We start from the raw sequence: 19,875 nt of genomic DNA, 5'->3' as shown, positions 1-19,875 counted from the left end.
GGCCTAGGGGAGAGGAGGAGGGGGTTGCTGGTTGGGGGAGTTGGGGTGGGGCTGGCAGGGAGGAGCCGGGAACTGGCCGGAGGAAGCGGGTGCCTGGCCGGGGAGAGCCAGGGAGAGCCGGGGAGGACCTCTTGGCCTGCTGGTGCGTGGGGTGGGAGGGGTGGGAGGGGTGGGAGGGGCCCCGCCCTCAAGCCCGACGTCCGCGGATTGGAGAGGCGGCGGTGCGCGGGCGTGGCCAGCGCTCGGGGGCGCCGCGGAGCCCCGCCCCCCGCCCGAACCCAGAAGAGCAAACTGTGTTCACCTGGTGCCGCTGCGCGAGCTCCTCGCCTGTGCCCTGACGGCGTCACGGCTCAGGTAGGTCGGCGAGGGGCGGGCGGACGGGTGTCGGGTGTGGGGCGCCTGGAGCCCCTCTGCTGGTAGGAGCCTGTCCCACTGTGGGCAGAGGGGCAATGCGCCGACCTGGTTGCACTGGGGTCGTGGTCGCCCTGCCCGGCGGGAGCCGCTTCCTGCCCCCAGTGACCCGTCGGGGCCGCGGGGGTCTCCTGATACCTCTAGGCTTCTGTTCGCCCCACTGGGGCAAGAATGCCGAATGGCCGGAGCTGGGGGTTTGGCCGGGGGCAACCTGGGGGCGCTTGCTCCGGATTCCCCGTCGTGCAGTGCTGCTCGCTGAGCTCCGGTCCGGAGAGGGGTGCCCACCGCGGGGCTCTGGTCCCTGTTCTGGCGACCCCGCGGGACTTTGCGCCCCCACAACAGTCCTTTACGGACTGTCGTGTGGAGAATGAACTAGCCCTTGACCCTTTCCCTCATCGAAGCATACCAGGTCACCGAGACCAGTGAGGATCCCAGAAGCAATTTCAGACACTTCGGGCTCAGCACCCACTTGCGGGGAGGGCGTGCACTCACCGAAGCTCGTGCCGGTTCGGGACCAGGCTTGGGGGCTCACAGAATGGAGGGAGGCTTATGTTTAGCAGGTTCTGAATTGGATTCACAGTAAGTGCAGTGGAGTGGGGAGCAAAGGAACGGCCCCGTTCTTGCGGTGGGGATTCGGGGGTTAGCTCCCGCAGTGGAGCGCCGAGGAATTGGGCGCACTGGGAGCGCTGTGGGCAAAGGGGCAATCGGGGCCACAGCGCCTCTGAAACGCACAAGTCAAAACCAAACTGCTGGCTTTGCGCCCTTCTCGGTAAATGGCGCCACCAATCTGCCCCCACTCTCTCCCCCTCCCCCGGCGTCCTCTCCCGCAGCCAGCGTATCTCCCACACCTGAAAGCCGTTTTCCATGACTGCAATCCATCTGGCCCTTAGGCGCCCCGCGGCCTCCACCCTAGTCTCAGCTGCGCTCCCTTTACTAATGCAAGAGTTTGCTAGCTGCTTTTGTGTTTCCATTCTTGCCCTCCCATAAACCATCATCTAAGCATCAGCAGCAGTGACCTTTCAAACTGTAAATTCTTTTACTGCCTCTGCTAAATCCTCTAAGGGATCTCCGCAGTGCTTACAATAAAAGCCAAGATCCTTCCCGGGAACTTCACTATGGATCTTGTACGTGACCTTCCTCAGGCTTTTACTTCTGCTTCACTACCTACCACTTTCCTCCGCGTTCTTCACACTCCAGCCACACTGCACAGCTCCTGTCCTCTGTCAGGAGCTCTGCACTCAACTGTTCCCTCTGGCCCAGACCATGCTCTCCCCTCCTGTCTCCACTCCTCCTCTCCAGATCTTTAATAACAAGTTTACTTCTGGCTGCACGGGGTCTTCACTGCTGCTCGCTTGCTTTCTCTGGTTGCAGTGAGCAGGGGCCACTCTCTAGTTGTGGTGCTCGGGCTTCTCATCGCAGTGACTTCTCTTGTTGTGGGTCACAGGCTCTAGGCATATGGGTGTAGCTGCCCCACAGCAAGTGGAATCTTCCCGGACCAGGAATGGAACCCATGTCCCCCGCATTGGCAGGTGGATTCTTAACCACTGAACCACCAGGGAAGTCTCCCCCTCCCCCAGACTTTTATGTGGTTTGGATCCTTACTTTGTTCAGTTCTTGCTCAGGTGTTCTTTTTCAGGGAAGTCTTTCTAAACTACTGTTGGCTAAGACAGCCTTCCAGGCCACTGGATTCCATCACGCTGCTTTAATTTCTTCTCACTACTCTGAGGTTTGTACTGGCTTTTTGGACTGTGAGAGCTGGGACCCTGCAGGTTTTGCCTGCTACGGCAGCCCTGGCAGCTATCAGTTCAGTTCAGTCCCTCAGTTGTATCAGACTCTTTGTGACCCCATGGACTGCAGCACACCAGGTTTCCCTGTTCATTACCAGCTCCTGGAGCTTGCTTAAACTCGTGTCCATCGAGTCGGTGATGCCATCCAACCATCTCATCCTCTGTCGTCCCCTTCTCTTCCTGCCTTCAATCTTTCCCAGAATCCGGGTCTTTTCCAATGTCAGTTCTTTGCATCAGGTGGCCAAAGTATTGGAGTTTCAGCTTCAGCATCAGTCCTTCCAATGAATATTCAGTACTGATTTCCTTTAGGATTGACTGGTTTGATCTTGCAGTCCAAGGGACTCTCAAGAGTCTTCTCCCACACCACAGTTCAAAAGCACAGTTCTGGCAGCTCTAAGAGATGCTTTTGGGGGAGTGGCAGCAGAGACAACAGGGATAGCTTAATGCAGGTAGACTGGATCGAAGTGACGGCTAGCTGGTCCAGGACATAGCAGGGAGGTGACAAGGAGGGAGACTGAGGCCTGGCTTGGCTACTGTGAGCTGTGGGTAGGTCACTGTGCTGTTACCATTTCTCAGCCTTCTCTTTGGATCACTGGGAGACTTGCTAAGAGGAAACCAGAACCCTTCTCTTTGGATCACCGGGAGACTTGCTAAGAGAAAACCAGAACTCAGTAAGCAGTAGGAACTGGCAAGAGGCGGCTGCAGGGGAGCCTGATACACGTCTGTGGCTTCCCCGTTTGTTTCATGCTCTTCCTGTGCATGTTTTGTGTTTTTCCTAAAGCCCTGTTTAACTGACTTCCCAGCAAACCCAGGCGACGTGGAGCAGGTGTGACGGGTGTGTTCTGTGGCCTCTGTCACCTGCTGCTGCCCTACAGTGGTTCCCTCCACACTCCCCAGTGGACCAGACTCCCTAAGGACAGTGTCTGGGGCTGTCATCTCTGAGACTGGGTCTTCCATCAACAGTCCACTCTTGAGTTTCTTTCTGGGAATAAGCTGTGTCATTTTCACTGAAACTCATTAGGTACTTGAGTTTCTTGGGAAATATTGAAAACACTTCTGGTGTCTCAGTTATCTAAAGTGGCTTCAAGTCTTTTTGGAGAAAAAGTTGAGCCAAGTTCTCTAATGACAGCAGAAGGGAAGCAAGGGCTGGCACGGCAGGTGTGCTTGATCTGTTCTAAGGGAGAGGGGGCTCAGGAAAGAGCCAGAGAACACACTGAAGAAAATAAAAAGACCTAGTTGCTGGGAGGCTCAATGGTTGTGATGCACAGGCTTAGTTGCTCTGAGGTATGTGGGAACTTCCTGAATCAGGGATCAAACCCATATCTCCTGCACTGGCAGGTGGATTCTTTACCGTTGAGCCACCAGGGAAGCAGAGATGCCAGAGACATAGGTTTGATCCCTGGGTGGGGAAGAATCCTTGGAGGAGGAAATGGCAACCCACTCCAGTATTCTTGCCTGGAGAATCCCATGGACAGAGGAGCCTGGTGGGCTACAGTACATGGGGTCACAATCGGACATGACAGCAACTTAGCACGCACGCAGGATGGTGGGTTGCTCTTGGATGGAGGAGGAGGAGGCCGGGCCAGGACTGCGTCTGCTCACCAGCGCTCTCCTTACAGGACCACCATGTTCCGCAGAGTAGGGTGGCTGGTCCCGTACAGCCTTGCAGTGTTGCTGCTCAGCTGCCTGTTCTTCCTGAAGAAGGAGGCCCAGCCAGTGGGGGGGCCTGTGGCCCGACAGTCTTTCTGGGCTCCCCCAGGGCTCCAGCGCAGCCCATGTCTTCCCAACCACACGGTGGCTAACGCCTCCCTGTTCCTGCCCACCCGTCACCGCCTCTTCTTGACCTACCGCCACTGCCGCAACTTCTCCATCCTGCTGGAGCCTTCGGGCTGTGCCGAGAACACCTTTCTGCTCCTGGCTATCAAGTCACAGCCCAGCCATGTGGAGCGGCGCGCGGCCATCCGCAGCACGTGGGGCCGGGCGGGAAGCTGGGCTAAGGACCGGCAGCTGAAGCTGGTGTTCCTCCTGGGGTTGGCAGGGCCTGTTCCCCCAGCCCAGCTGCTGGCCTACGAGAGTCGCGAGTTTGATGACATCCTGCAGTGGGACTTTGCTGAGGACTTCTTCAACCTGACACTCAAAGAGCTGCACCTGCAGCGCTGGGTGGCTGCTGCCTGTCCCCAGGCCCATTTTGTACTAAAAGGAGATGATGATGTCTTTGTCCATGTGCCCAACGTGCTGGAGTTCCTGGATGGCTGGGACCCAGCCCAGGACCTCCTGGTGGGGGACGTCATCCGCCAGGCCCTGCCCAACAGGAACACCAAGGTCAAATATTTCATCCCACCCTCCATGTACAGGGCCCGCCACTACCCGCCCTATGCTGGGGGTGGGGGGTATGTCATGTCCAGAGCCACCGTGCAGCGCCTCCAGGCGGCTGTGGAAGAGGCTGAACTCTTCCCCATTGATGACGTCTTTGTGGGGATGTGCCTGAGAAAGCTGGGGGTGAGCCCCATGCACCACGCTGGCTTTAAGACTTTCGGAATCCGGTGGCCCCTGGACCGCCTAGACCCCTGTCTTTACCAAGGGCTCCTTCTGGTCCACCGCCTCAGCCCCCTGGAGATGTGGACCATGTGGGCACTGGTAACAGACGAGAGGCTCGCGTGTGCAGCTGCCCCCTTGTCCCAGCTTCCTGGGGTGGGCTGAGCGAGGGGACTGTTTTTTTTTATTTTTTGTTTATTTTTCAATCATGATGAGAAATCAAGAATCCTGCAACCTGGCCCTTGACAGGCTACAGGCAACACTGACTTTGTTTTTGTAAACCCCTCCCAAACCTTGCTGACTTTGATTAAAACACTGAAATCTGGCTAACTTGTACCAATATGTGTTAAATGGACAAAGCATGGCAAATGTTGCCAGAACTCCATGAGGCACCGGGCATCCTGGAGCCCTTAGGGCTCTTGTAGTCTGGTGGGGGGCGGGAGGACAGCGGGCAAAGGAGGGCCACTGCACAGGACTCCAAAAGACACAAAGAAACATTTTCTTTTTTAAATGCAAAAGAAATTATTTTCCTTCAGATACAATAGAGAAACTCCAAGCAAAAAAGGAAATGAGAAGTGTGTGTTGGAGTAAGTCCCGTTGTGAGCACCAGGTAAACACTCCATATTCAGTCCCTTAAGAACAATGGATTTTTGGCTCCTCAGCCTGAGATATCCTTACAGGGCACTGGGGCCAGGTCACAGAAGGCGTTTGAAACACTCAACACAAAGAAATCTTATAAACAGGACAGTCTCCCCTTTCCCCCCAAACTCATGCCCCTATGGAGGGAGCAAATACTGAATCATATTAGAAAATGTAAATAAGATGGGAAAACTGAGGTTAAACAGCTACTGAACTTGTGGATATGACAGAGAAGGCCCCCTCTCTCTGGCCAGGTTGGTGAAATGCTCTGGGTGGGAGGTGAAAAGATCCATGGGTGGGTGAGAGGGCAACTTTGCTGAGTGAGTTGAAATGTTAAAATAGGGTGCAGTGCCCATGGGCTAAGACCCAGGTCCAGTACAAGCCTGAGACGGTGGGGACAGGGGTCAGGCACTCACAGCTCACGACGACCTCTGGTCTGATGGGCCCGGGCAGGACTTGCCACTGCCCCTCTGTGCAGAGGAAGCTGTGCTAACCCGGGGCCGGGTGGCATCTGCCCTTGCCTTCCCCAGGCTGAGCCGGCAGCAGTGTGGGCCCTCAATCCTCACGCAGGTACGCCTCCTGCTCCTCTGGCTCGGCCCTCTCGTTCCCATCCTCCTGGGTTTTCTGTCGGAGTTCTTCTGTCTGTGCCTCTGCCAACTTGGTTTCCGCCTTCTGGGAAAGCTGGCGAACCTCCTGCACCTGCGATTTCACCAGCTGAATGTGACTCCTGGCCGTTATAGAGGCCTGGTCTGCGCCTGCCGGGAGATGGGCCATTGATGCTGAGTGGACACAAGGAAAGCCTGGGGTTTGTACCTGAGCCCTCCCCGCAGAGTAGAGAACCTTCTACCTCCATATGCAGGTCTGTTTTCCTATTGTCAAAACCCTGGCATTTTCCTCCAGCTATCAGCAGTCGTCATAATTATCAAATGTAATTCCCACAATCTTTATAGCTGCGCAGCTCTTAGTATAGGTGTTTTAAGATTTTAATTTTTTAAACTGTATTCAAGTAACACATTTCTACTTGACAAATGAAGATATCACTGACAAAACTGTCAAAGCTTTATCTTTTGGAAATTTAAAGAGCATCTTTCCATCCTTTAAAATGTTACTATAAAGTAACATTTCATCTACTAATTAATACTAGATGGGCTGCTGTTCAATTCATGAACCACTAAGGCCAATTAATCTTTTAAAAGTTACTGTATTCACATGGAATACACTGGAAAAAACTGACTCTAAATTGACATAATGGCACAAATGGTATTTACTGAACATGTTTTGCAGTTTTATTTTTGAGTGCTGTAATTTTATTGATGCCTGTTGCTAGTGTATTTCGTCATATGAAACTGAAAGTCGCTCAGTCGTGTATGCCTCTCTGTGACCACATGGACTACACAGTCCATGGAACTCTCCAGGCCAGAATACTGGAGTGGGTAGCCGTTCCCTTCTCCAGGGGATCTTCCCAACTCAGGGATAGAATCCAGGTCTCCTGAATTGCAGGTGGATTCTTTACCAGCTGAGCCACCAAAGAAGCCCATATAGATGTGCATATTTAATTCACCTACAGAACACTTGAGCAGTTCTTTTCTATCTTACTGCATTGAAAAGAACCTTTAGTACAATGCTGAAAGGTAGTGGAGAACAGCAGGCACCCTCATTTCTGATATTGATGGAAATGTTTCTCATATTTCACTATGATGTACGGCTACTTTTATCATGTTAGGAAAACTATAATTGTACTTAATTTAGATTTAAATCACAAATGGACACTACATTTTACTGAAGCTTCTTGGGGCATACATTGATATGATTACAGAGGTGGCTTTTCTCCTTAAATCTACTGTAGATAACCTTAAGTAGTGAATTAAATGTTGATAGGTTTTTGGTTTTTTTCACTATATGTACATAAGATTTTAAAATTTATTTTTATTGAAGTATAGTTGATTTACAATGTCTTAAATACTGCTGCACAGCAACGTGATTCAGTAATACAAGCAGATTCTCTACCACTGAGCCACCAGGGAAGCCCAGTATGTACCACATCTTCTTTATCCACTCCTGTTGACGGATAGTTTGGTTGCTTCAACACCTTACCTATTATAAGTGGTGCTATAGTCAATATTGGTGTGCCTGTATTTTTTTGAATTATGGTTTTCTTAGGATATATACCCAAGAGTGGGATTGCTGGATCATATGGTAGTCCTATTTTTAGTTTTTTAAGGAACCGCCATACTATTCTCCACAGTGGTTGTAACAATTTTTCTTTCCCACCAACAGTGTAGGAGGGTTCCCTTTACCCTTTCAGCATTTATTGTTTGTAATTTTTTGATGATGGCTGGTGTGAAGTGACCTCTCACTGCAGTTTTGATTTGTATTTCTCTAATTAGTGAAGCTGAGCATCTTTTCATGTGCTATTGGCCCTATGTATTTCTTCTTTGGAGAAATATCTATTTGACTGTTCTGCCCATTTTTTGATTGAGTTTTTTTGTTGTTGTATGAGTTGTTTGTATATTTCGGAGATTAATCCTTTGTGGGTTGCTTCATTTGCAAGTATTTTCTCCCACACTGAGGGTTTTCTTTTTGTTTATGAGTTCCTTTGCTATGCAAAAGCTTTTATGTCTAATTAGGTCCCATTTGTTTTTATTTTCATTATTCTAGGAGGTGGATCAAAAAAGACATTGCTACAATTTATGTCAGAGTGTGTTCTGTGTTTTCCTATAAGAGTTCTATCATATCCAGCCTTACATTTAGGTCTTTAAATCCATTTTGAGGTTATTTTTGAGTATGGTGTTAGGGATTGTTCTAATTTCATTCATTTACTTGTAGATGTCATTTTCCCAGCACCACTTCTTGAAGTGACTGTCTTTTCTCCACTGCATATTCTTGCCCCCTTTGTCATAGATTAGTTGACCATAGGTGTGTAGGTTTATTTTTGAGGAACCACAACACTGTTTACCACAGTTGGTACACTGTTTTACATCATATCCAACAGTGTATTCAGTTCAGTCGCTCAGTTGTGTCCGACTCTCCGCGACCCCATGAATCAATTCCCTTTTTTCCACATTCTCACCAACATTTGTTATTTATGATCCTTTTTGATAATAGCCATGCTGACAGGTGTGAGGTGATATCTCATAGTTTTGATTTGCATTTCCCTGATGCTTAGCAACATTGTGTATCATTTCATGCACCTGTTGGCCATCTATACGTCTTTGGAAAATTGTTCAGGTCTTCTGTCCATTTTTAAATCAGGGTTTTTTTTTTAATATTTGAGTTGTGCAAGTTAAATTTCCATTTTTATTTTTGGTGAGCAAGGGGATATCAAGTAACTTTCTGAGTCTTTGTCACTTGACATAAAAATCAATTTTTGTACATGTTTATATACTATTTGAAGAGTTTTTTTGGGGGGAGGGGAAGGCAACATTTTGTATTCAGTATATGTATTTGGTTAGGCTTTAAAAAAAAATCATCCTGTTCCAACACCTAATCGCTTTTTTTACGTTTTGACCTGTGAGCCTGAGATAGGTATCAAGCTCAATTTCGTGTAAATCAGATTTGCCTTATTAGGCACACATTTCAAGAGTGATGTCTTGATAAACTCTTCTGTCCCTTTTAATGCTTTCTGTCTTGAATCCCTCTTCTAACACTGCTCTGTCACCTTTTTGCTCAGCTTTTTGATAAATTTATCTTCTTAAAATACCCAATCTTCCTATGTGTTATTTTAGATGTGCCTCTGTAAACAGTTTTAGCTAGAATTATTTTTTAATACAAAGTATCATTTAATAAGTAAATTTATTCTTTATTGAGATTACTGATGGTTGAATGTGTTCCTTTTTCATTTTCTAACTAACAGGCTTTATTTCTTCAACCGTTAGCCTTAACTGAATTTATTCTTTGTCCCTTCCCCCAACACTTCTTCTTGACGTGTTTAACAATGTCTAATGTTAAGCCAAACAAACAATGAAGCTTACCATGCTTTCACTGCTTTCCCAAACTGATTTGATTACTTAAAAATTCAACATTCAGAGCTTCTGACAAGTTGCACTAAATTCTGTTCATTATTTTTGTATCTCAGGTGCTTCTAATTTTTTGAAAAACACTTTTTCCAGAAAGTATATGCAGCCGGTAAACCTTGAGTCTTTGTAGAAAGGTCTTTCACTCTTACATTTTAATGATATTTGAATGGTTATTATCACCTTGTATCTTAGGGGTTGCAGATGTCCTTCCTCTGGGGCTTATCTTATGGCTCAGAAGGTAAAGAATCTGCCTGCAATGCAAGAGACCAATGGGTTTGACCCCTGGATTGGGAAAATCGCCTGGAGAAGAATGGCTACCCACCCAGCATTCTTGCCTGGAGAATTCCATGGACAGAGCATGGTGGGTTACAGTCCATGGGGTCACAAAGAGTTGCACACAACTGAAAAACTAACACACACACACATATACTTCCTTTATAAGTATTCTATTTTTTCTTATAGTTTTTAGGATTTTTCTTTGTACATTTTACATTCTGAATATTTTTTTGCCATGTGAGATACACTTATATTTTAAATTCTGTTCAGAACCTTTGTGAGCCCTTTCAGTCAGTTCTGGGAAAATGTCTTTTTCTTAGATGATGCTTGTAGTTTACTTTCCCTCTTTTTCCTGCTAGATCTTAAGCTGGCCTAGTGAGTGGTGAAAGCTGCCTGGCGATGTTCTCAGCAAGTCTCCCTCTTCATTGTACCTGGAAACCCTGCTCCCATCTCTGGTGTGTCACTAATGCTGTTTTATGCTTCTGTTGTTTTGTTCTTCATTCCAGTCCTGTTTGCAGACTCTCTTGATTCCTTGGGCATTAGTTAACTAAGAATTCTTTCTGTATTTACTTAAAACATCTTTTACATCTTTAAGATTTCAGAAAACAAAAACATTTTAACAAACCAGTTTAAGAATTTTTATGTTGACATAGTTTGGGACCATTCAGGTAAGATGTCAAATGAAGATTTCCCTCAAAATACATTAGAAAATCATTCAACCTCAAGCCCACTGGATGGACAGTGATGGTTAAAAAACCCCCGAATGAACGGTGAATGGGGCACCACTCTATACTGGGAGGCATCAAGGCAGAGACGATGATGCCCTGGCTACCAGGGACAAAGGCTTTAGGATTTGACCTAACTTGCTGAATCCCAGTTTGCTTACTTACTGGGTAGCACAGCATGCTCGGTGAATTATTTAACCCCCTCTATCTGCCAGTTTCTTCATCTGTAAAGTGGGAATGATAACAACTCCTACTTTAACAGAACTGCAGGGATTAAAAGTATCTATAAAATGTTTACCACAAAGCCTGAGATACAGATAATATTCAGATTATCTGGGTTACTAAAAAGTAAAATCCTTAACTATTTGGAAGCAATCAAAATTTCCAACTGACAGTTTTATTATTTTTCATTTTCTAGATACCACCTTCTATTGGTCTGGTCTACAGGGGTATTAATTTTTTCTTTGTGTAAATGAAAACAATATTGATTAATATGCTGGAAATGTGAACATTTTCTCACAAAGTAAGAGCCACAGTATCCCTCATTTTTCGGCTAGATGAAAACGCCAACAGCACCTCTACAGTAAAAACTTTAACCTACCAGTTTGGTAGGCAGCTTCTGCTGCCATCTCTGAAAGACTAATTGCAGTCATCCAGGTGGTTTCCAGCTTCAGGTACTCTTGCTGTTTTGAAGTCATCTATAAATTAAACAAAAGTGCTTCAGACAACATGACTCTTCATTAGTATTAAGTACATTTAAATGGACTTCTTCAGTTCAATAGCAGTTTGAGAGAACAGTTACTGGTAAAACACCTTCATTTAATAATTTAGATACCACAATGAGGTAGGAGCACTAACACAGAATAATCCAAGTAACTCTCTGCTTACCTCAACTCTGGCTCCTATGATCACCTGCCACACTTCATCTTCCTCCTGTGAATTCATTTTCCCAAGTAAACTTGTGTATTGTCGGTACAGAGAAATTAAGGTATAAACAGCCTACAAATACAGAACAAATTAGTAAAATAAGTGAGGCGTATTAGGGTGAGACTTACATCTCAATGTGATGGAAGTCCCACTGCTGCAAACTGGCTGTTCAGTCCTTCTGTCTCATTGAACCTCATCAATGTATGAAGTAAAGGTGTTATCTTTAGGATATCAATATCTCTTGTTAACTTTTGTGTTTTAAAATCTTGTTAGTAATTCAGACAGATAAAGAGAACAAAATGCAGATGGAAAACTCTGAAGGTAAAGAAACCTATATATTACTTTAAATGAGTCTGATAATCCATATACTCTATTAGATCAGTGCCTTCCAAACTATCCTCACCCAGAAGCCCCTGGTGTTGCTGGTAGCCCCATCTGAACCAGATTAGTATGCTCCCCCTGTCTTATATAATGAGCTGCTATATTTAATATTTTTCTTTTAAAAAGGGTTCCTGGACAGTGAGGCCAACCACAGCCCCTTCTCTGAGGGTAAGTGTCCCATCTGCAGGGACCCTACATTGAATGAGGATCAGCAAAACTAATTTAAAAAGATATATGCATCCCTATGTCTACAGCAGTCCTATTTACAGTATCAAACGTATGGAAGCAACCTAAATATCCACTGACAGATAAATGGATAACGAGGATGTGGATATACAATATTACTCAGCCACAAAAAAGAATGGAATAATGCCATTTGCAGTAACATGGATGATCATACTAAGTGAAATAACCTAGAAAGAGAAAGACATATATCACATATACGTGGAGTCTAAAAAAAAAGTGATACAAATGAACTTATTTACAAAAAGGAACAGACTCAGATATGGAGAACAGATTTCTGGTTGCCAATGGGGACAGGATGGGTGGGTGAGGGATGGATTGGGAGTTTGGGATTAGCAGAAGCAAACCATTATATAGAGAATGGATAAACAACAGAGTCCTACTATATATAGCACAGGGAACTAAATTCACTATCCTGTGATAAGTCATAATGGAAAAGAAAATGAAAAATGTATGTGTGTATATACATATATATATGCTAAATGTGTGTGTATATATATATATAAACTAAATCACTTTGCTATACAGCAGTAATTAACACTAAATCAACTATACTTCAATAAAACTAAAATGAATAAATAATTAGGCCAAATATGACAAACCTACAGCTAACATCATACTCGATGAAAAGCTGAAAGCATTTCCTCTGAGATCAGGAACAAGACAAGAATGTCCATTCTCGTCACATTTACTCAACATAGTTTTGGAAGTCCTAGTCACAGCTATCGGAGAAGAAAAAGAAAAGGAATCCAAATTGGAAAAGAAGTAAAACTGTCACTGTTTGCAGATGACATGATACTATACATAGAAAATCCTAAAGGTGCTACCAGAAAACTATCAGAGCTCATCCATAAATTTGGTAAAGTTGCAGGATATAAAATTAATACACAGAAATCCCTTGCATTCCTATATACTAACAACACAAGATCAGAAAAATTTAAGGAAACAATCACATTTACCACTGCAACAAAAAGAATAAAATAGCTAGCAATAAACCTAAGAAGGCAAAAGACCCGTACTCAGAAAATGTAAGATACGAAAGAAATCAAAGATGACACAAACAGATAACAGACATACACCATGTTCCTGGATTGGAAAAATCAGTATTGTGGAAATGACCATACTATCCAAAGCAACCTCCAGATTCAATGCAATCCCAATCAAACTGCCAAGAGCATTTTCACAGAACTAGAACAAAAATTTTACATTTTATATGGAAACACAAAAACCCCAAATAGTGAAAGCAATCTTGAGAAACAAGAATGGGGCTGGAGGAACCAGGCTCCCTGACCTCAGACTGCACTACAGTTAGAGTAATCAAAATAATATGGTACAGAAATATAGTTAATGGAATAGGATTAGAAAGTTCAGAGATAAGCCCACAAAACTATGACCACCTAATCTATGACAAAGAAGACAAGAATATACAATGGAACAAAGACAGTCTCTTTAATAACTGGAGCTGGGAAAACAGGACAGCTACATGCAAAAGAATGAGAACACTCCCTAACACCATACACAAAAAATAAACTCAAAATGGATTAAAGACCTAAATGTGAAGCCATATACTATAAATTGCTCAGAGGAAAACATAGGCAGAACAGTCTTTGACATACATCACAGCAAGATCTTTCTCGATCCACTGCCTAGAGTAATGAAAATAAATAGGGTCTAATTAAAGCTTTTACACAGCAAAGGAAACCATAAACAAAACTAAAAGACAACCCTCAGCGTGGAGAAAATATTTGCAAACAAAGCAACTGACGAGAGATTAATCTCCAAAGTATACAAATGGCTCATGCAGCTCAATATCAAAAAAACAACCCCATCAAAAAATGGACAACAGACCTAAATAGACATTTCTCCCAAAAAGACATACAGATGGCCAAGAAGAACATGAAAAGATGCTCAACATTACTAATTAGAGAAATGCAAACTACAATGAGGTATCACCTCATTGTCAGAATGGCCAGCATTTAAAAAATCTATAAACAAACTCTGGAGAGGGTGTGGAGAAAAGGGAACCCTCCTACACTGATGGTGGGAACATAAACTGGTGCAACCACTATGGAGAACAATACGGAGGTGCCTTAAAAAACTAAAACTAGAACTACCGTATGACCCAACAATCCCACTCTTAGGCCTATATCCAGAGAAAACCGTAATTTAAAAGAAGGCATACACCTCAATGTTCACTGCAGCGCTATTTACAATAGCCAGGACATGGAAGCAATCTAAATGTCCATCAACGGAGAAACAGATTAAAAAGATGTGGTACATACATACAATAGAATACATAAAAAGGAATGAAATAGCACCATTTGCAGGGATATGGATGGATCTAGAGGGTGTCATACAGAATGAAGTAAGTCAGAAGGAGAAAAAAAAAATCGCCTAATATTGCTTATATGTGCAATCTAGAAAAATGGTACAGGTAAACTGATTTGCAAAGCAACTTTTTTTGGTCAAGGGCCAGAGAGTGGTCTGTTTGCAACTATTCAACTCATGAAAGCTGTCATAGACAACACACAAACAAATGAACCTGGCCATGTTCCAATCAAACTACAAACACAGGCAAGACTGCATTTGATCTGTGAGCCATAGTTTGCTAACGATGGATTTAGATGATCAAAACTTAATGAGGAGACACTTACCTTAGTATATTCAGTGATTGCTTCAATCAATGCATATGTGGTCTGAGAGAGAAAGGTAGAGGTGCTATCTGTTACCAAAGACACAGCCCTCCTTATTAATGTATCGTTACTAAGAGAATGAGGCTCCGGTTTCTGAAAGACACAAACATTTATACTTTTAACCAAGCTGAGATCACAGCCAAAGGAAAAATGTAATTCCCACACTGCAACTACACTCTGCTGCTTCTGTGTTAACTTTTTCTTTTAAAGCTTTATTTGTGCTATTAAAGACAACATATGAAAATGATTCTACAGTATGCTTTCTACCTACTTTTTTTATTCATCATTCTCCGCTCCGAAGAGCAAAGTATTCCTTTTTATAAAAGACTAGTACTTATAATCACAAATTTCACAAAGTTATGATTCATTACCACAGTGCTAGATGCTTGGGATATAAAGATAAGAATCTTAAAAAGAATTCAGATGGAGGAGGAGGAGTTGGAGCTAAGAGTGAACTAGAAAATTAATACAATCAAGTACCATGGGAGGCATGGAAGAAGTCTGGAGGGGTGCACATAAGGGAGCAATCACATCTATGTTAAATAAGAATAGTTTAGAAAAGGTTTCACAGAGTTGATGAGGAGTCAAGCTGCACTTAAGAAAGTAAACGGCTGTTGGAGAGGGCGAATCCCTCTTGATTGAGCTGTACAGTCTTGGTTGGGGTGAGCAGGGAGACTCTTTCCTCTGACCTTGGCTGTTATATTTGAAAAAAACAAAAACCAGTATAACCAGCTCATGAGTTAAGGGGGCTGTGACCACCCTGATTAAATACTGGCAACTGTGATGACTCTCCCCTTTTCTCTCTCAGCAGAGGACTTATTGTACCAGAACTAACAAACCAATCCCTCTATCATCTGTTATCTCCTTTTTACTATTTAGAGCATAAACACATGGAGGGGACCTGGGTTTTTGATCCCTGATCCAGGAACTAGATCCGACATGTGGCAACTAAGAGTTCACATGCCACCATAAAGATCAAAGATCTCATGTGTTACCACTAAGACCTGATGCAGCCAAAAAAAGATACATGAATAAATCATGAATTATATTTATCACACTTATATTTCATTCGATCAAATACATAAGAATTTATTACGTAACTTGCATTGAGGAGCTAGAGAGCAAAGAATGATATTCTCTCTGCTCATGAAAAGCTAATTTTGACTTATTCTGGTAAGTTGAGTCTTCATAAAACCCTCCATTAAAAAAAAAAAAATTTTTACACCATACTCAGTTGTGTCTGACTCTTTGCAACCCCATGGACTATAGCCCACCAGACTCTTCTGTCCACAGGATTTCCTAGGCAAGAATACTGGAGTGTGTTGCCATTTCCTCCTCCAGGGGACCTTCCCAACCCAGGGATCAAACCCCGGTTCTCCTGTGTCTCCTGCATTGCAGGCGATTCTTTACCTGCCGAGCCATCAGGAAAGCCTATTTATTTTTGGCTTCATCAAATGCCTTCCATTTTACAATGCTTATTTACTTGTCCCTCACAACAGTCCAGGTATTATTATGTCTTTTTTTAAGATGAGAAAATGGAAGCTCAGAATAGTTGTGTAACTCTTCCCAAACCAAACCTCCTCACTCCAGTTTCCTTTGTGTTTTGCTGACTCAGAGCCAAATGCTGCTGCTGCTGCTAAGTCACTTCAGTCGTGTCCGACTCTGTGTGACCCCATAGACGGAAGCCCACCAGGCTCCCCCGTCCCTGGGATTCTCCAGGCAAGAACACTGGAGTGGGTTGCCATTTCCTTCTCCAATGTGTGAAAGTGAAAAGTGAAAGTATAGTCGCTCAGTCGTGTCTGACCCTTAGCGACCCCACGGACTGCAGCCTACCAGGCTCCTCCATCCGTGGGATTTTCTAAGCAAGAGTACTGGAGTGGCTTGCCACTGCCTTCTCCGCAGAGTCAAATGGGTTATCACCAAATATCAAAATATACAACCTAAGTGGTCAGGTAAGGGAGATCATTGCTGACAAGTAACTAGGAAGGCTTTAAAAAGAGGTGGGGCAGTTCCCTTGTGGTCCAGTGGTTAAGAATCAGCCGGCCAATGTAGGGGACATAAGTTCAGTCTCTGGTTGGGGAAGAAACCACATTCCAGTGAGGCAACTAAGCCCCTGTGTCACAACTACTGAGTCTGCGCTCTAGAGCCTGTGCTCCATGAGAAGCCACTGCAGTGAGAAGCCTACACACAACTAGGGTAGCCCCTGCTCACCGAAACTAGAAAAACCAAGTGCAGCAACGAAGACCCAGCACAGCCAAAATGAATAAATACGTTAAAAAAAAAACACACACATGGGGTTGGGATTTGAGTCTGAAGACAAGTAGGATTAGAATGGACAGGTATCCTGGGTTAGATGAAACGAGGAGAATACATATGATGCAAGCAGGGGTTATCTGGGAATCTAGCCTGGTGCTGAACTGTGAGGAAGTTCTCTGGATTTTAGTTTTGTGACACAGAATAGAGAGCCACTGTAGGCTCTGAAGAACGGAAGTGGTAATGCTATTCCTGTAGGAGAGTGAGTTGAGGCTCCTGTCAACCAAAGGCTCCTGGCATCTGACCTAGAACTAAGTGAGGTAACTAGGGTTTAAAAACAATATACGAACTAGAAAGGATAAACAAAAAAATCTTTTGGAGGAAGAAAGAAAAGGCTGTCCTAATTATGACTGAAAATGACTTGGTGTCCAAGTAAGCATTTTTAGGTTAAAGATTCACCAGTCTGCAGAGAGGAGGGCCGAGTAAGGCACAGAAAGAAAACGGCTCAAGAGAGAGCCTCAGAAGATGCTGAAAATACTTATGAAAAAGGGAATTAATCTTGCTGTCATGATTAAACACATATTTAAGTATCAAGTACATTTTGCCAAAATGTTTGTTGGTTTCCTATTTAGTTCTTCCTGATAAAAGTATATAACCAATGGTTTTAAAATAAGATATCGCTTCCCTATCAGCTGTCTAGTTGACAGCTCCACCTAGACCTCATTTCCAAAACCAAACTCTTAGATTTCTTCCTCCTAAAACCCACTCCTCTCCATCCCAGTATCTGGCAACACCATTCTTTCAGTTGCTGAGGCCTTTTAAAACCACTGGAAATTAAGTTATATACTTTGCATTTAACCCAACAGCAACACCTGCTGACCATCAGCCCGCTTCTCCCCACCTGATTCAGGTCCACGATCATCTCATGCCTTGACCCCAACTGGTCTTTTTAGTTCCACACAACGTTTAAAAACTTATGTCAGAGGTGGGAGAGAGGCTGAAGAAGGAAGGTATATATCTATACTTATAGCTGATTCACACTGTTGTATGGGAGAAACCAACACAACAGTGTAAAGCAACTATCCTCCAATTAAACATAAATTAAAAAAAAAAACATGTCAGACCATAACAATCTTATGTTAAAATCCCCTGTGGCTTCTTTATCATAATAAATTCCAATGCTTACAAGGGCCCACAAAGTACAAATGTCGAAGTACATTTTGACCCTCCGCTATCTGTGAGCTCATCTGTTTTTCTCATTTCACTTTTTCTTCCTCCTCCTCTCCAGAATGTGAGATTTACAAATGCAGAAATCTTGATTTACTCTGTCTCTTGTATATGACACATAAGTTGTTCCATAAAGTTTTTTTGAATGAAAAGATTATTCTGTAATACATTCTTTTCTTCCCTCTTTATACAATTTGACCAACTTGACATACCAGTTTCTACCAAATGAGACCATCAAAATGAGGATATTAATATACCTGCTCAGCCATGAAACGATGCTGATACAGCATACCATCACCTGGGGCTGGGGAGAGCGCTGGATGAAAACCATTAGAGCTTGTCAGGTACTTCATCGCCTATTTGAGACTTCAGAGGACACAGCACACAAAGACCAAAAACACGGAGTGTGACAGGACGGTACCTCACCTGGGCAATAGGGACTGCACACAGAGTGACCCCAAATCCCACAGCCACCGTTTTGTGCCATGGTCTTATCAATTCCGAGAAACAGCGCTTCTTAAAGTTAGCCACGACTGGAACACACTGTCTGTACCTAGAAACAAAGTTTAATATGTTTAATAAGGCACAAGCACCCATCTGTAAGAACCTCTTCAATTTACGTGGAGGGGTTGGAGACTCAAAGTGGGGCCAGGCTGGAACCCAAATGAAGACGTAGGGTGCCTTTTCAGGCATGGGATGGGAGTCGGGATGGGACGCAGTGGGCAGCGCGGCGGACTAGAAAGGCCTGGACTCGCACAAACAGGCATCGCTACTCGGCTCCCCCCGCGCGGGAATGAGGGCGGATGGTGGTGGAGTTTAAGAGGTACCAGGTGTAGACGTGTAAATAGTGGTCTCAAAGCGTTTTAAAAACTAAGGCCCAAATAAAAACGCTGCTGCAGGCAGGATTTGGCGCTGGTCCTCCTCCGGCCTAGGCTGCAAGGGGTCTGATGGTCCCTGCGACACGACGTGGAGCCCGCAGGCGCTGCGAGGGGAACCAGGCCGGCTTGGAAGCCGAACACTTCCGGAACTCCTCGGCCCTCAGGGAAAACTCCCTCCGGCAGGACACCGCCAGCCCAGGCCTCTGCCCTTAATTCTCCCCTGTGACTTCAAGAGGCCAACCGAAGTCATTTCGCGAGCAGACCGAGACGCCCCCAAAAGACAACCCGACGTGGGGGAATGCTCTTTTGTCAGGTGAACAAAGAAAAAAGCGAAGTCCGGGCTTGTCCCGGGAGGCTGGAGGCCTCAGACCTGGAGTGAGGGCGGGGCGTCCTCAAACCTCCGGGAGGGGCGGGACGCCGTGACCCGCTCGGCCGAGAAGCGAAGCGCGAGCCCGCAACGCTGGGGCCGCAGTCTGGTTACGGCGCTCTCAGCGTTCCCACCCTCCGTCCGACCCTGACCTCCTCCACGACCGCAGCGGTACCTGAAAAGCGAGGATACGCTCCGAGAAAGCCAACTCCGTAGAGCCGCCATTCCGCGGCGGCAGGACGCCAGGCGCACACGCCGGAAGTGATGGCACTTCGCGAGCAGGGGGCGGGGAGCGGCGGCCACTTGAGAGGGCTCAGTCCCATGACCACGCCCCCGCCTGAGAGCGCAGTCGGGATTGGACAGACGATAAAAGGGGCGGGGCTGAAGGTAACGGCAGAAACCGTGTTGCCAGACACCTAACCGCCGGAACTTCCTCGTGGGGCGGGGCGGGGCGGACCGGACCCTGGACTACAGGGAGCCGAGTGAAGTCGGGCGTCGGGAGGGGTGATTGGACAGG

The 19,875-nt window shown here is 45.2% G+C and overlaps 2 protein-coding genes across 8 annotated transcripts; one reads left to right on the top strand and one right to left on the bottom strand.

The window, feature by feature from the left end:
- Nucleotides 1-216: 216 nt before the first annotated feature.
- On the top strand, nt 217-5,058 carry B3GNT4 (UDP-GlcNAc:betaGal beta-1,3-N-acetylglucosaminyltransferase 4). Its single transcript, XM_055404528.2, has 2 exons — nt 217-354; nt 3,818-5,058. The coding sequence occupies exon 2, from the start codon at nt 3,825-3,827 to the stop codon at nt 4,896-4,898; it is 1,074 nt and encodes a 357-aa protein (XP_055260503.2). The 5' UTR covers nt 217-354; nt 3,818-3,824; the 3' UTR covers nt 4,899-5,058.
- Nucleotides 5,059-5,216: 158 nt separating this feature from the next.
- DIABLO (diablo IAP-binding mitochondrial protein) lies at nt 5,217-19,704 on the bottom strand. 7 transcript variants are annotated; one of them, XM_088828149.1, is made up of 7 exons: nt 18,941-19,500; nt 18,540-18,666; nt 18,371-18,429; nt 14,595-14,726; nt 11,278-11,388; nt 10,991-11,087; nt 5,217-6,151 (listed from the first exon to the last, which is right to left on the bottom strand). In XM_088828149.1, exons 2-7 carry the CDS (start codon nt 18,598-18,600, stop codon nt 5,928-5,930), a joined length of 684 nt encoding a protein of 227 aa, XP_088684275.1. In that variant the 5' UTR covers nt 18,601-18,666; nt 18,941-19,500; the 3' UTR covers nt 5,217-5,927. The 7 variants fall into 7 exon arrangements, 6 of the variants coding, with proteins under 6 accessions (XP_088684275.1, XP_088684274.1, XP_088684276.1 ...); XR_016035338.1 differs by lacking the exons at nt 18,371-18,429; nt 18,941-19,500 and adding exons at nt 9,569-9,639; nt 19,534-19,704 and having other exon boundaries at nt 5,997-6,127; XM_088828148.1 differs by lacking the exons at nt 18,371-18,429; nt 18,941-19,500 and adding an exon at nt 19,534-19,704.
- Nucleotides 19,705-19,875: the final 171 nt, after the last annotated feature.

This window comes from Moschus berezovskii, chromosome 19, assembly GCF_049115385.1.
Source record: "Moschus berezovskii isolate FMDL1 chromosome 19, NW_MosBer_1.0, whole genome shotgun sequence".
NCBI classification, from domain to species: domain Eukaryota; kingdom Metazoa; phylum Chordata; class Mammalia; order Artiodactyla; family Moschidae; genus Moschus; species Moschus berezovskii.
The sequence above is the reverse complement of the archived record's forward strand: the minus strand, read 5'-3'. Positions and strand labels throughout refer to the sequence as shown.